The sequence below is a fragment of the Moschus berezovskii genome, chromosome 2 (assembly GCF_049115385.1).
Source record: "Moschus berezovskii isolate FMDL1 chromosome 2, NW_MosBer_1.0, whole genome shotgun sequence".
In the NCBI taxonomy this organism is placed as follows: Eukaryota; Metazoa; Chordata; class Mammalia; order Artiodactyla; family Moschidae; genus Moschus; species Moschus berezovskii.
The window spans coordinates 1,292,303-1,306,331 of record NC_142461.1 but is presented as its reverse complement, the minus strand read 5'-3'; the positions used below and the strand labels follow the sequence as shown (position 1 = coordinate 1,306,331).

The 14,029-nt window shown below is 58.4% G+C and overlaps 1 protein-coding gene across 12 annotated transcripts in view; it reads right to left on the bottom strand.

The window, feature by feature from the left end:
* Positions 1 to 14,029, bottom strand: part of ARHGEF10L (Rho guanine nucleotide exchange factor 10 like) — a 166,326-nt gene that overhangs the window by 98,935 nt on the left and 53,362 nt on the right. For all 12 annotated transcript variants that reach the window (XM_088842970.1, XM_088842978.1, XM_088842972.1 and 9 more), the window contains exons 3-4: positions 6,346 to 6,531; positions 5,620 to 5,671 (exon numbers count right to left, since the gene is read on the bottom strand). In XM_088842970.1, the coding sequence (XP_088699096.1) occupies positions 5,620 to 5,671; positions 6,346 to 6,531 (238 nt within the window). The remainder of the gene's footprint in view (positions 1 to 5,619; positions 5,672 to 6,345; positions 6,532 to 14,029) is intronic.

Here is a 14,029-nt window from a genome sequence, read left to right as displayed (position 1 = left end):
TCTCCCAGAGGAGACCAGAGTGGAAATTCACCATCCCAAGGAGCTGGAACATAAGTAAACGGAGACCAGGAAGGGAGGGAGCAAAGCTGGGAGCAGCACATACTCTGGAGGAGGAGGCTTCCCGGGTGCCTGGGGGCAGGCCCGCCCCTCAGTCTCTGGGTCTGCAAAGTGAAGGGGCTGGACTGGAAGTCTCAGGACTCCCAGTGAGGTCAGCATTCCGCGGGCCAGGCACGTCTGCCCCAGTGAGGGATCTCAGAGTGATGCTCCTTCACATGTGTGCTAAGCCCCTTTGGCTGCGTCTGACTCTTTGTTACCCTACGGACTGTAGCCTGCCAGGCCCCTGTCCGTGGGATTCTCCCGCAGGAATACTGGAGTGGGTTGCCCCGCCCTCCTCCAGGGGATCTTCCCGACCCAGGGATGGAACCTGAGTCTCTTTCATCTCCTGCGCTGGCAGGCGGGGTCTTTAACAACCGGTGCCACCACAGCTGTTGGCGGTGCAGGCCCAACCAGGAGTCAGAGGCAGGGTGCACAGGGTCTCAGCCCCCCGGCCCATGGCACTGGGAACATCCAGGCTGGTCAGGAGCAAACACGGTGTGGGTAGAGTGCTTCTCCCCACCAGCCTCTTATTCCTCAGGACGCCGCGAGGCCGATGCCATTTCCACCTTCCAGAGGCAGAAACTGGGGCTCGGAGGGCTTCACAGGCAGCCCAGGGTCACCCGGCTGGCGAAGGGCTCAGGGAGGATTGGAAGCTCCGGGAGCTGGCGTTCATGGGGGCTGGGCTGACTCCAGGAGCAGGTGGAGGGCGGTGGATAAAGCGGAGGCTGGGCTCCTGTCCAAAACCCGGTGACCTGCTGGGCCATCTTGACAGAGCACAGCACCAGCTCTGGGGCCGCCGTGACCAGGCCTCTGCGCAGGGTCAGTGCAGGGCAGAGAACCCCTCTGGCCGCCGTCACCAAGCCTCCAGGACACACAGAGAGGGTGGGCAGGGCTGGGCTGGGCTGCCATGTCCTGACCCAGAGACCAGGGAATGAGGGTGGCCGGAGAAAAGCAAAGAGCCAGACCCCTGGGAGGGGAGCCCTGGCTGGCTGCCCTCCCTGCCTGTCTCTCTCTCTCTCACAAATACAGACACACACACACACACACACATGCCCTCACCGCCTCTGTCACACACACACACACACGCCCTCACCGCCTCTGTCTCTCACACACACACACGCCCTCACCACCTGTCACACACACACACACAAACACACGCCCTCACCACCTCTGTCACACACACACGCACACGCCCTCACCGCCTCTGTCTCTCACACACACACACGCCCTCACCACCTGTCACACACACACACACACACACGCCCTCACCGCCTGTCACACACACACACACACACAAACACACGCCCTCACCACCTCTGTCACACACACACACGCCCTCACCGCCTGTCACACACACACACACAAACACACGCCCTCACCACCTCTGTCACACACGCACATGCCCTCACTGCCTGTCTCACACACACAAACACGCCCTCACCGCCTCTGTCTCACACACACACACACGCCCTCACCGCCTGTCACACACACACACACACACCCTTACCGCCTGTCACACACACACACACAAACACATGCCCTCACCACCTCTGTCACACACACACACACACGCCCTCACCGCCTCTGTCACACACACAAACACATGCCCTCACCACCTCTGTCACACACAGACACGCACACGCCCTCACTGCCTGTCTCACACACACACACAAACACATGCCCTCACCACCTCTGTCACACACACACACGCACACGCCCTCACCGCCTGTCACACACACAAACACACGCCCTCACCGCCTCTGTCATACACACACAAACACACGCCCTCACCGCCTGTCTCACACACACACACACACACGCCCTTACCGCCTGTCACACACACACACACAAACACACGCCCTCACCACCTCTGTCACACACACACACACACGCCCTCACCGCCTGTCACACACACACACACACACACGCCCTTACCGCCTGTCACACACACACACACACGCCCTCACCACCTCTGTCACACACACACACGCACACGCCCTCACTGCCTGTCTCACACACACAAACACACCCTCACCGCCTCTGTCTCACACACACACACACGCGCTCACTGCCTGTCACACACACACACAAACACACGCCCTCACCACCTCTGTCACAGACACACACACGCCCTCACCGCCTCTGTCTCACACACACACACACACGCCCTCACCGCCTCTGTCTCTCACACACACACACGCCCTCACCGCCTGTCACACACACACACACAAACACACGCCCTCACCACCTCTGTCACACACACACACACACGCCCTCACCGCCTGTCACACACACACACACACACGCCCTCACCGCCTGTCACACACACACACACAAACACACGCCCTCACCACCTCTGTCACACACACACACCTACACGCCCTCACTGCCTGTCTCACACACACAAACACGCCCTCACCGTCTGTCACACACACACACACGCCCTCACCGCCTCTGTCTCACACACAAACACACGCCCTCACTGCCTGTCACACACACACACACACAAACACACGCCCTTACCACCTCTGTCACACACACACATGCACACGCCCTCACCGCCTCTGTCACACACACACACACGCCCTCACCGCCTGTCACACACACACACACAAACACACGCCCTTACCACCTCTGTCACACACACACATGCACACGCCCTCACCGCCTCTGTCACACACACACACACGCCCTCACCGCCTGTCACACACACACACACACACACAAACACACGCCCTTACCACCTCTGTCACACACACACACACGCCCTCACCGCCTGTCACACACACACACACACACAAACACACGCCCTTACCACCTCTGTCACACACACACACGCACACGCCCTCACCGCCTCTGTCACACACACACACACGCCCTCACCGCCTGTCACACACACACACACAAACACACACCCTCACCGCCTCTGTCACACACACACATGCACACGCCTTCACCGCCTCTGTCTCTCTCACACACACACACGCCCTCACCGCCTGTCACACACACACACACAAACACACGCCCTCACCACCTCTGTCACACACAGACACGCACACGCCCTCACTGCCTGTCTCACACACACACACAAACACATGCCCTCACCACCTCTGTCACACACACACACGCACAGGCCCTCACCGCCTCTGTCACACACACACACACACACACACACGCCCTCACCGCCTGTCACACACACACACACAAACACACGCCCTCACCGCCTCTGTCACACACACACACACACACGCCCTCACCGCCTGTCACACACAAACACATGCCCTCACCACCTCTGTCACACACACACACGCACAGGCCCTCACCGCCTCTGTCACACACACACACGCACACGCCCTCACCGCCTCTGTCACATGCACACGCCCTCACCGCCTCTGTCACACACACACACGCACACGCCCTCACCGCCTCTGTCACACGCACACGCCCTCACCGCCTCTGACACACACACACACACACCCTCACCGCCTGTCACACACACATACACACGCCCTCACCGCCTCTGTCACACACACACGCACACGCCCCCACCGCCTCTGTCACACACACACACACACGCCCTCACCGCCTGTCACACACACATACACACGCCCTCACCGCCTGTCACACACACACACACACGCCCTCACCGCCTCTGTCACACACACACGCACACGCCCTCACCGCCTGTCTCACACACACACACACACACGCCCTCACCGCCTGTCACACACACACACACACACGCCTGCTTAGCAGCTTCCTTGTGCACACAGGCCCCTCCCCTCTCTCCACTGGTGAAGTCACGCTCCCTTGCTCAGCCAAGACCCCCCACCCCTCCCCATCAGCACCCCTGGCTCCTGTGTCCCACCTGGACGCGTCTATATCCCTGCCCAGATGGAGTTTCCAGGTGGTTTCATGCCTGGCCCACCCTGGAGGGACATAACTCCTAGATCACCCAGGACGGGACTGCCAGGCCAGTGCAGAAGCACTGATTCATTTCAGGTCCCCAGTCGGGGAGGAGAGCCTGGCCCCTGCTTCAGGCCGTAATTAGTCATACAGGGGCCACCCACTCCAACAGGCAGATGAGCACAAACAAGCTGTCCCAGGCTTGAATTTGAATCCAGAACTGCCTTACTCCAGGGGCCCCGGGCCACAACCGCAACTCCAGGTTGGCAACACCTGCCTGAGAGTCAGCTCCCCAGGTTCAGCTCACTCCAAGAAAACAAAAGGAGGCTCAGATCATCCCCACCTCCCAACCCAAGCAACCAGGATTTAAACTCAAGGTCCCAGATGCCCAGGCCATCAACCACTGAGGCTTTCCTTAGAAGTAAGAGTGAAAGTCAGTCACGTCCCACCCTTTGTGACTCATGGACTGTAGACCCCACAGACTGTAGCCCACTAGGCTCCTCTGTCCATGGGATTCTCCAGGCAAGAATACTGGCGTGGGTTGCCATTTCCTTCTCCAGGGGGTCTTCTTGACCCTGGGCTTGAACCCAGGTCTCCCGCATTTCAGGCAGACTCTTTGCCATCTGAGCCACCAGGGAAGAGGACTCTCTAAACCCCCAGGTCCCCAAAGCCAGGTAGTGGGCAGCAGAGCTCTTAGAGGCCTTGGGTTGCATGGCCCCTAACCCCCAAATGCACCGTCCACCTTGCCAAGACCACAGACGAAACAGTGATAAACTGCCTCAATCAGGTGCCCGCAGTGTCTCCAGCTGTCCGACCCGACAGTTCTTCGTTCTTCTGTGGGGGCAGCAGTGGCCCACTTCACAGATGAGAACACCAAGGCCCGGAAGACTGACTCACACCAGGGCTGTGGCCAGAGCTGGGCCCAGAGGATGGTGCGACGCCAGGCTGCCCTGCCTCAGGCAGGCTCCCAGGCGGAGAAGGGCAGAGCCCCCAACAGCAGCCACAGGAAAGGGGGCAGAATAAACAGCAAAGGCAAAGACCACAACAGCGGGTGACGCCAGAGAGCTGTCAATCCCCGGCTGCGACCCAGCGGGAGGGACACTTCATTGCTTCCACCTTGCACACGAACAGTCTGACTTTGGGGGCTTCCCTGGTGGCTCAGATGGTAAAGAATCTGCCTGCAATGCAGGAGACCCGGGTTCAATCCCTGGGTAGGGAAAATGGCAACCCGCTCCAGTATTCTTGCCTCAAGAATCCCCAAGGACAGAGGAGCCTGGCAGGCTGCGGTCCACGGGGGGCCCAAAGAATTGGACACAACTGAGCGACTGTCACACACAGCCTGGCTTTGGAGTGTTTCTGTGACTCCTTCCAGCCACACAGCTGGCCAGGGGCAAAGCCAGGGTGTGGAGCAAGACCTGCTTTCTATTTCACAGGCTTGTGGGGAAAACAGAGGAAAAGGTAACACGTTTCAGGACTGACCTCTCCCCTCCGGCCCAGTAGGTCCTTAGCCAAGGACTGCCCTGAGCCCCCGTGGCTGCAGCTCCACCCCTCTCACGCCTCCCGCCCAGTCTCTCCCCGTTTTCCAGCCACCAAAGCAAAGGAAGGAGGCTCACTTACTGTGTCTGGGGCCCTGCGGGCTCTGGCTCAGGCTCAGGCTTGGGCTCTAGGTCTGCGGGAGGTGAACAGGAGCATCCATCAGGCCGGTGGCCCAAGGCACTCAGCACACCCAGCCCCGGCCCTGGCCTCCCCCAGCCCCACACTGTCATTAAGCTCCCCTGCCTGTCCTGCCGGACCCCACCCCGTGGCCACGGCCCACCTCCTACCAGAACTGGTCGCCCTGCCAGCTCTTGCCTGCCCCCACCCTCAGCTCCCCAAAGAGCTCCTTGCCCCCAAGCCTGCAGGAAGTTCCTGCTGGTCTAGTCCCCAGTCCCTCCTGAAGACAGAGGCTGCCATTTCTCACAGGTCTTATTGGGGCCTTCCCGCCCACAGGGCTCTGGGAGGAGGCTGCTCCGGCTAGGGTGACTCCCTGGAAGGAGCTGCGGGGAGGGGAGCTTGGGAGAGACAAGCCTTGGGCAGTAACTGTCCCTGAAGCACAACCGACGGCCAGTTGCTTCCATTTACGACGTGCCAGAGCGCACCAGATGCTGCAGGCATGCTAGGAATCTCCAGGGCCCAAGGGAGGCGACGGGATGCAGCTTCCGCCCAACGGTCTCTCTTTGGTCCCCGCGTCCTGGGGACAGCACGAGGCATCACGGGGAGCTGGAAGCCTCCAGGCGGCCCTGAGCTCCCTGGAGTCCTGCAGACCCTGAGCCGGGAAGACATCGGGCTCCCAGAGCACCTTACCAGCGACGGGGGCGGAGTCCAAGTGGATCAGGGGTGTGTCTCCCTCCGTCTCCGGCGCGGCGCCTGGGACGCCAGGTCCGGCATTGGTGTCCTCGTCATTGTCGCTGTCGTCAAACTCAAAGGCCTCGCCAGGGTCGTCTTCCGCCTCGGGGGAGGGGCCTGGGCCTCCAGGAAGCAGCCGATCTCCTGGAAGGAAGGAGGAGTTAGCCCGCGGCAGGGTCTCTGCGTTTGGTCCAGAGAGACGGCTGCAAGTAGGGAGCAGCTGGGGTCCAAGTGAGGGCAGGTCCCAGGGACGAGATCAAACCCACACGAGGGCCACGGGGCAGTCCTGTCCCGAGGGGCCTGGGGTTGGGTTGGGACTCTAAACAGACGGGCATCGGCAGAGGGCAGGGACAAGCTTCCGAGGTGAGTGCAAGGGAACCTTTGACTTTCGTGTTTTCTATTTCCCTACTTTGTAAGCAAGCAGGGTTTATAAACGCATCTGCCTGGGGCAGGGGGGCGGGCACACCTTTGGGTGTATTTCCACGTGTGCGTTTCCGCCTGTGCATTCTGCGAACGTGCAAATGAGCACGGCCGGCTCGACGGGCAACCTGAGCTGTGACTTGCGTGCACAGGGCAGGGAGCAGCTGTCTGGAAGCGAATGGAGCCTGAAGACGGCCAGTTTGGGCACCAGGGCACAGACCGGCTGCGGCGGGCCTGGGGCCGCACTCCCAGCCTGGAGGGCTTCCCGGCCTCAGAGCCCGTTTCTCCTTCCTGGGAGACCCTCTGCGGGGCCAGGTCTGCCTCGTCCCCCTGCCCGCATCCCTTCTGCATCTTTGCCTCCTGTTTTCTTCATCTGCTCCTGTAACATGTGTGACGATTTGTTCCGCCCCCTTGAAGGGGACAGGTCCCGGCCTGGGGTATGTAGACGACCGTCACCAGCCAGGTCAGTAAACAAAGGGTGTGACAGCCATCAGGGCATCAGATGCGCGGCACCCCAATGGCGCACCCTGGGGGGATTTGGGGGAAAGCACAGGCTGTAGAGAACTGAAGCACACACCAAAGGGATGACGCCAACAAGCCCAGCCTCTCGCATCTCCCACACACTGAAAAGTGCTGAATCCATTAACCTGAGGGTCTGGTTTTCTCGAACAGTGATCTTTTGAGGGCCTCACTCTCTGGTCTTTGGTGCAAACACGTCCATGAATCCTGGCTCCTCCCTGTCCTCTCAGATCCTCAGAGCTACCTGAGAGCGTCCTCCAGGGCTTCAGTCCTCAGTAAGTCCTCCGAGTAAAACATAATTCTCAGTTTTTAGGCTGTGCATTTTTTCTTAGTCAACAAGTAGAATTCGTGGCTTCCCAGGTGGCTCAGACGGTAAAGAATCTGCCTGCAGTGTGGGAGACCCGGGTTTGACCCCTTGGTCGGGAGGATCCCCGGAAGAAGGAAATGGTGAACCCACTCCAGTATTCCTGCCTGGAGAACTCCACGGGCCGAGAAGCCTGGCGGGCTATAGTCCATGCGGTCACGAAGAGTCGGAGATGACTGAGCAACTAACAGATATAACTCAGAAACTTTCACTAAATGGGTGAAGAAACGGACTCTCCATCCTAAAGGGCATCGTAAGCCCTCGCCTTCCCACCCATTTCATCGGCTGAGGTCTTGCAGTCTTCTTCTTTGGAAGACTTCTTTCCTGGAATCTGAAGCTAAACAGAACCTCAAGTGTTCATTTAGCCCATCTCCCCGGCTCGTGCAAACCTTGAACACGACTTAGGGACTGAACAACAAGCTCCCTCGTCCAAACCCACTCTGAAACCCAAGGACAGCACGGCTGGTCTCAAATCTAAAGCTGATCACCCCTCCCTGGGCGGCCCTGAACAGACCACTCACAGCTCCTGTCACACAATTCAGGGCATGAGCGTTGGGCCTCCGGGTCCTGTCTGAGTGCCTTTCACCTCTCTGAACCTTCGTCTCTGCCCCTGTAGAGCAGAGGATGAAAGGGCACCTGCCTTACAAAGCTGACGAGAATGTGACCCGAGATGTAGGTCAGGGTTTCTCAGCCTCGTATCCAGGCTGCGAGGTCTGTGTGTCGGGGCCACTACAGGACGTGTACCAGCCTTTCCAGCCTCGGCCCTCCAGCTGTGACAACCAAAAGTGTCTGCAGACATTGCCAGCCAAATGTCCCCTGGGGGACGAAACTGCCCCCAGTGGAGAACTGCTCGAGTAGATGTAGCCCTTGGCACACTGCCCGGTATGTGTTACCCAAGGACACCTGTTGTTGTGCTGTCTGCAGGACTGTCCGTAGATGCCTTGATAAGCAAGTGGGTGGGGAGGTGGATGGAGCAGAGAGGCAACTGGACAGACCAGCAGATGGACAGATGGGTGTATCTGATTCTGGTAGTCTCTCTAACCAGAAAAATCCAAAAATCCACAGTGACTGGGGGGGTTCCAGAACAGAACGTTTTAGGTACAAGTGTATGAAATTCAAGAAGCCCTCTCCGGGACTTCCCTGGCAGTCCAGTGGCTAAGACTTTGCCTTCTAATGCAGGAGGTGTGGGTTTGATGCTTGCTCAGGCAGCTAATATGTTACATGCCATGTGACCAGAGGGGCAGGGACATAAAAATGTGGAAGCAATATTGTAGCAAATTCAATAAAAACTTTTTGAGAAATGGTCCAAATCAAAAAAAAAAAAAAAATCTTAAAGAAAAAAAAGCAGCAGCCCCTTCCTCTGCTGTGTGAGCTCAGTAGAAAGCTGGAGTTCAACCACCCTCCCCGACTCCCGGGCGTGATGACCGAAACAAGACCAGCAAGGCGGGGGTGCAGGCCTTGCTCCTGGGAGCTCTGGGGACCCTCAGGCCCAGGCCATCGGGGTGGACTCCTCTGAGCGGTGACATGGCCAGGGGCACGAGCTCCTTCCCCAGAGGTGGAGAAGCAAACACTCAGGGCCTGAGATGAATCCACGCAACTCTTGCTGAAGCCTCCCAACTCCCCACCGCTTTACACGAGGCCACAGAAATTTCTCGAGGTGAGACAAAGCACCCAGTCATCCAGCTGAAAGTGGGGAGCCAGGTTTGAACCCTGACCTGCCTTGGTTCCCACTCTCCACTCAGCCCAGTGGCCTCCTGGAAGTCTCTCTTGAGCCCCTGCACTCTTGGGCCCATGATGATGAATTCAAGAGGAAATCCAGAGGCTGCGTCAGAGGCCAGATTAGTAATCTTTAAACGGTTCTCAATCCACTGGTTGGTCATAAAATCAATTAGGGGGCTCCCAGGAAGCTTTTTGCTTTATGAAAAGCTTACTGAAGATATTTTGTAAAATTTTATGATACGAATAGGCTTCCCTGGTGGCTCAGTAGGTAAAGAATCCGCCTGCATTTCAGGAGACCTGCCTGAGTGCAAAACACCTGAGTTCGATCCCTGGGTTGGAAAGATCCCTGCAGAAGGAAATGACAAACCTACTCTGGTATTCTTGCCTGGAGAATCACATGGACAGAGGAGCCTGGCGGGCTACAGTCCATCAAGTCACACCTGACTTGACGACTCAGCCACCACCACACTATTAATAAATTCACATGTGGTGTTACTTTTGATGCTGCTGTCAACCCTTCCGTTCTGGATTTATGCATAGAGCACACACATATACACAGTGTGTAGCGCAGACCCTCCTACCACTCTCCCCACTCACTCCCCTGCAGCCGCGTGGCCCTCCTTGCTGAACCACGCGAGTGTCCGCTCTGCTGCTGCCTCACAAGCAGGGACATTTGCACCTCAGTCCTGGGGTCCAGGCTGCCCTTGCCCCAGAGAGCATCTCCCGCCCTCGGGGGCCTCCAGGTCTATTTACCACCTGTCACCTCCCACCGAGGCTGCCAGGACCAGAACTGCCCACAGTGACACCTGGGGCTCCCGATGTGTCTTGCCTGCTTTACTTATCTCTGCGGCCCTTATCAGCGCGTGGCAGGCTGTACTTTTCCCTGCCTTTCTGTCTGTCTCCTCTGCTAGGGCGCCACCTCCTGAGGGCAGGCATTTCACTCACTGGGCCCAGCAGTGCACGGAATAAGGACTTGCTGACTACACACAGACGCTCCTATGGCAGGTCTGTGGGCTGCAATTTTAAAAGATTTTTGAAAACACTGGAATACAGCTTCCCGGTGGCTGAGTGATAAAGAATCCGCCAGTGCAGGAGACGTGGGTTCAGTCCCTGGTGTGGGAAGATCCCACATGCCGTGGAGCAACTGAGCCCGGAAGCCCCAGCTACTGAGCCTGTGCTCTGGAGCCAGGGAGCCCCAATTACTGAGCCTGTGCTCTGGAGCCCGGGAGCCACACTACTGAGCCTGTGCTCTGGAGCCCGAGAGCCCCAATTACTGAGCCTTTGCACAGCAACTACTGACGTCTGCGCGCCCTAGAGCCGGCGCTCCACAACCAGAGAAGCCGCCACGACGAGGAGCCCCCGACACCTCCGGTGGTCCCGTGGTTGAGACTCCGTCTGCCAATGCGGGGGACATGGGCTCAATCGCTGGCCTGGGAAGATGCCACAGAGCAACGAAGCCTCTGCAGCTTCAACTGCTAAAGCCCGACAGGGCCTGTGCTCCGCACGAAGAGGAGCCACTGCAGGGGAAGCCTGTGCCCAGAAACTAGAGAAGCCCGCACAGCAAGGAAGGCCAGCACAGGTGTGAGCACAGAAACAAAATTTAAAAGAGACAGAGATGCCCACACACCAACACTTGGGAGAGGCCTCGGCTCGCCTTAACTAGAAGAAAGCCTGCACAGCCATGACGATCCAGCATAGCCAAAAGTAAATAAACACAAAAAGTTATTTTTAAAAATACTGGAATAAGTGACCACGAAGTCCCTGCCCACGACTATTTCTGGGCTACCAGAGTGAGAGCTGTCCTGATCAAGGAGGCTTCAGGGCCCACGGTCCTGCCGCTTGAGCCCGCTGGGTGGACAGTGGGGAGGGCTCCCTCTGCAGGCGGCCCGCGCCACTGCAGTGACCACCCTGGGCTCAGACCACAGCTCTCCCGAATTCCGGCTGCTGCGTGAGGGCTGCGCGATTTCGCCCTCAGGCTGCAGTTTCCTGATCTGCCCAAGGAAAACAGCAACAGTAAGTGCCTGCTGGAGGGCTGGGAGGAGGGCTGAACAGGCACAAAGTAAGGCAGCCCTGGGAGGCCGGGGCTCGCAGGCGGAGCTTCTCCACCATCACCACTGTCGCCGTGCGGGCTCACGCAGGCGTGTCCGAGTCTGCGCGACTCTGGCTGTAGGCCTCCACACTCCTCTGCCGTGGGGCTCTCCAGGCAGGAACACTGCAGTGAGCTGCCGTTGCCTCCTCCAGGGGATCTGCCAGACCCAGGGATCAAACCCGCATCTCCCGTGTCTCCTGCACTGCAGGCGGATTCTTTACTCACTGACCCGCCTGGGAAGCCCCAGGCATTGCCTGATGACTATTATTGTCTAGCCCAGGCCCTGGCCCCGGGTGGGTGGAGGCCGCCTCCGCATCCGCAGGCCAGGCCCAGCCCCAGGCTGTGTCCAGGGGCTTCGGGCACGTTTGTATTTTCTCTCTTTGCTGCTGTTGCTGCTCAGGAGCTCAGTGTCTCTCTGTGACCCCACGGACTGCGGCCCCCCAGGCTCCTCTGTCCAAGGGACTCTCCAGGCAAGAATACTGGAGTGGGTTGCCATGCCCTCCTCCAGGGGATCTTCCCCACCCAGGGATCGAAGCAGCATCTCCAGGGTCTCCTGCATTGGCAGGCTGATTCTTTACCGAGCCACCTAAGTACAGACAGCAGGACTTCGCTCGTGGTACAGAGGTTAAGAATCCACACTGCAATGCAGCCAGTCAGGGGACTAAGCTTCCACCTGCTGCAGAGCAACTGAGCCCAATCGCCACAACGAGAGAGTCCACGTGTCACAACAGAAGTTCCTGCCTGACACGACAGAGAGCCCGCGTGCCGTGACTAAGACCCAAGGCAGCCAAGTAAATACTAAACTTTAAAAATTAAAAAAATACAAATAGCTTCGGTCAGCCCAGCAATCTATCAGGTCAGTTCAGTTCAGTTCAGGCGCTCAGTCGTGTCTGACTCTGCGACCCCATGAACCGCAGCACACCAGCCTCCCTGTCCATCACCAACTTCCGGAGTTCACTCAAACTCATGTCCATCGAGTCAGTGATGCCATCCAGCCATCTCCTTCTCTGTCATCCCCTTCTCCTCCTGCCTTCAATATTTCCCAGCTCAGGGTCTTTTCTAGTGAGTCAGTTCTTCGCATGAGGTGGCCAAAGCATTGGAGTTTCAGCTTCAGCAGCAGTCCTTCCAATGAATATCTAGGACTGATTTCCTTTAGGATGGACTGATCAGACCATATAGATTGTACAGTATCCAGTGAACTGTTCCCAGGAGCCCCTGGGCCAGAAGATTGAAACAAAAGTAAGACATGTCCCTCCATGTCAAGGAGTTCACTGCAGGGTGAGCAGGCAGATCTGACCAGAGAAAACATAAAACCCCAAAGACGGAGTCAGCGCTAAACAGAGGAGGGGGCCTGAGCGTGCCAGGGCCTGGGGCACAGCTTTGGCACCAGGCTGCCCCTGTGCAGGGCCTGAAAGGGTGAGCAAGGGCCTGACAGGCTCAGGTTGGGGGGCGGCCGGGGCCACAGCAGGAGCAGAGAACAGTGAGGGGCCCGTCAAAGCGAGCATGAGACCGAGGGTGGCGGGGTGAGAAGGCGGCTGCGAGGAGGTGGGGGTGAATTTATTTGGAAAGACAGTGCGGAGCTCTCAGAGAATCGGAGAGAGTGGCCAACGGCCTGCTACAGCCAGGCATCAGCCCGCAACATCACATACACCCAGCAAATGTTCGCTTACTGAGACTGAATGGATCTCATCATAAAGTAATTCTGCTCTCAGTTTGCACGTCTGGCCCCTTGGTGTGGAGGAGAAAGGGTGCAGGGTGCTGAAGACGGGGAGCAGGCACATCCTGGAACTCAAAGCCACGAATCAGGAAATGCCCCTTTCCCCAGACTGCTCCCAGGGTCCTGAGACCCAGACAGCCAGCCGTGGCACCTTATCAGGAGGAAAGTCAGACGGCCCATCCCTGGGTGACTGAGAGCTGACCGGAGCTCTCCCCATCCAGACAGACAGACAGCGGGACTGGGGGGAGCCACACACGCCTGTGATGCTCCTCGACATTCCCCTTCAGTGAGCCCCCAGAGAGTCCAGGGGGCCGGGACCCAGGAAGCCAGCCCACGTTATGGAGGACGCGGGCCCATCATGCTGGTCCCCTACCCTGCGGAGAAGGACACGGAGGTTCAAGGGGGAAAAGATTCCTCCTTGGCTCGGCCCTGGGGCTCAGAGCCTGCCCACGCCCCAGTGATAACATTTCCCAGGCAGTGAGCCATTGATTAGCACATGCGGGAGCCCCACCTGTACCTACACCCTGCAATCACATGGGAGAGGCTGTCATTAGTAACACCATGCTCGTGGGTGATGAGACAGCCAGAGAGACACCCAGCCCCTGCGCTGGGCCCTCGGTGGCAGCCACAGGGTTGGACTTGAGAAGCAGCCCTTGCTTGCTACCATTCTGCCTTCGGCCGCCCCCCAGGAAGAACAAGAGGATGGGAGGCTGGGCCCAGAGGGCAGACGGCTCGAGCCTAGTTCCTCCAGGATCCAGATCTGCCAGCAGCGTCCGAGGCCCCAGTGTTTGGATTGCCACGGAAAAATACAGGA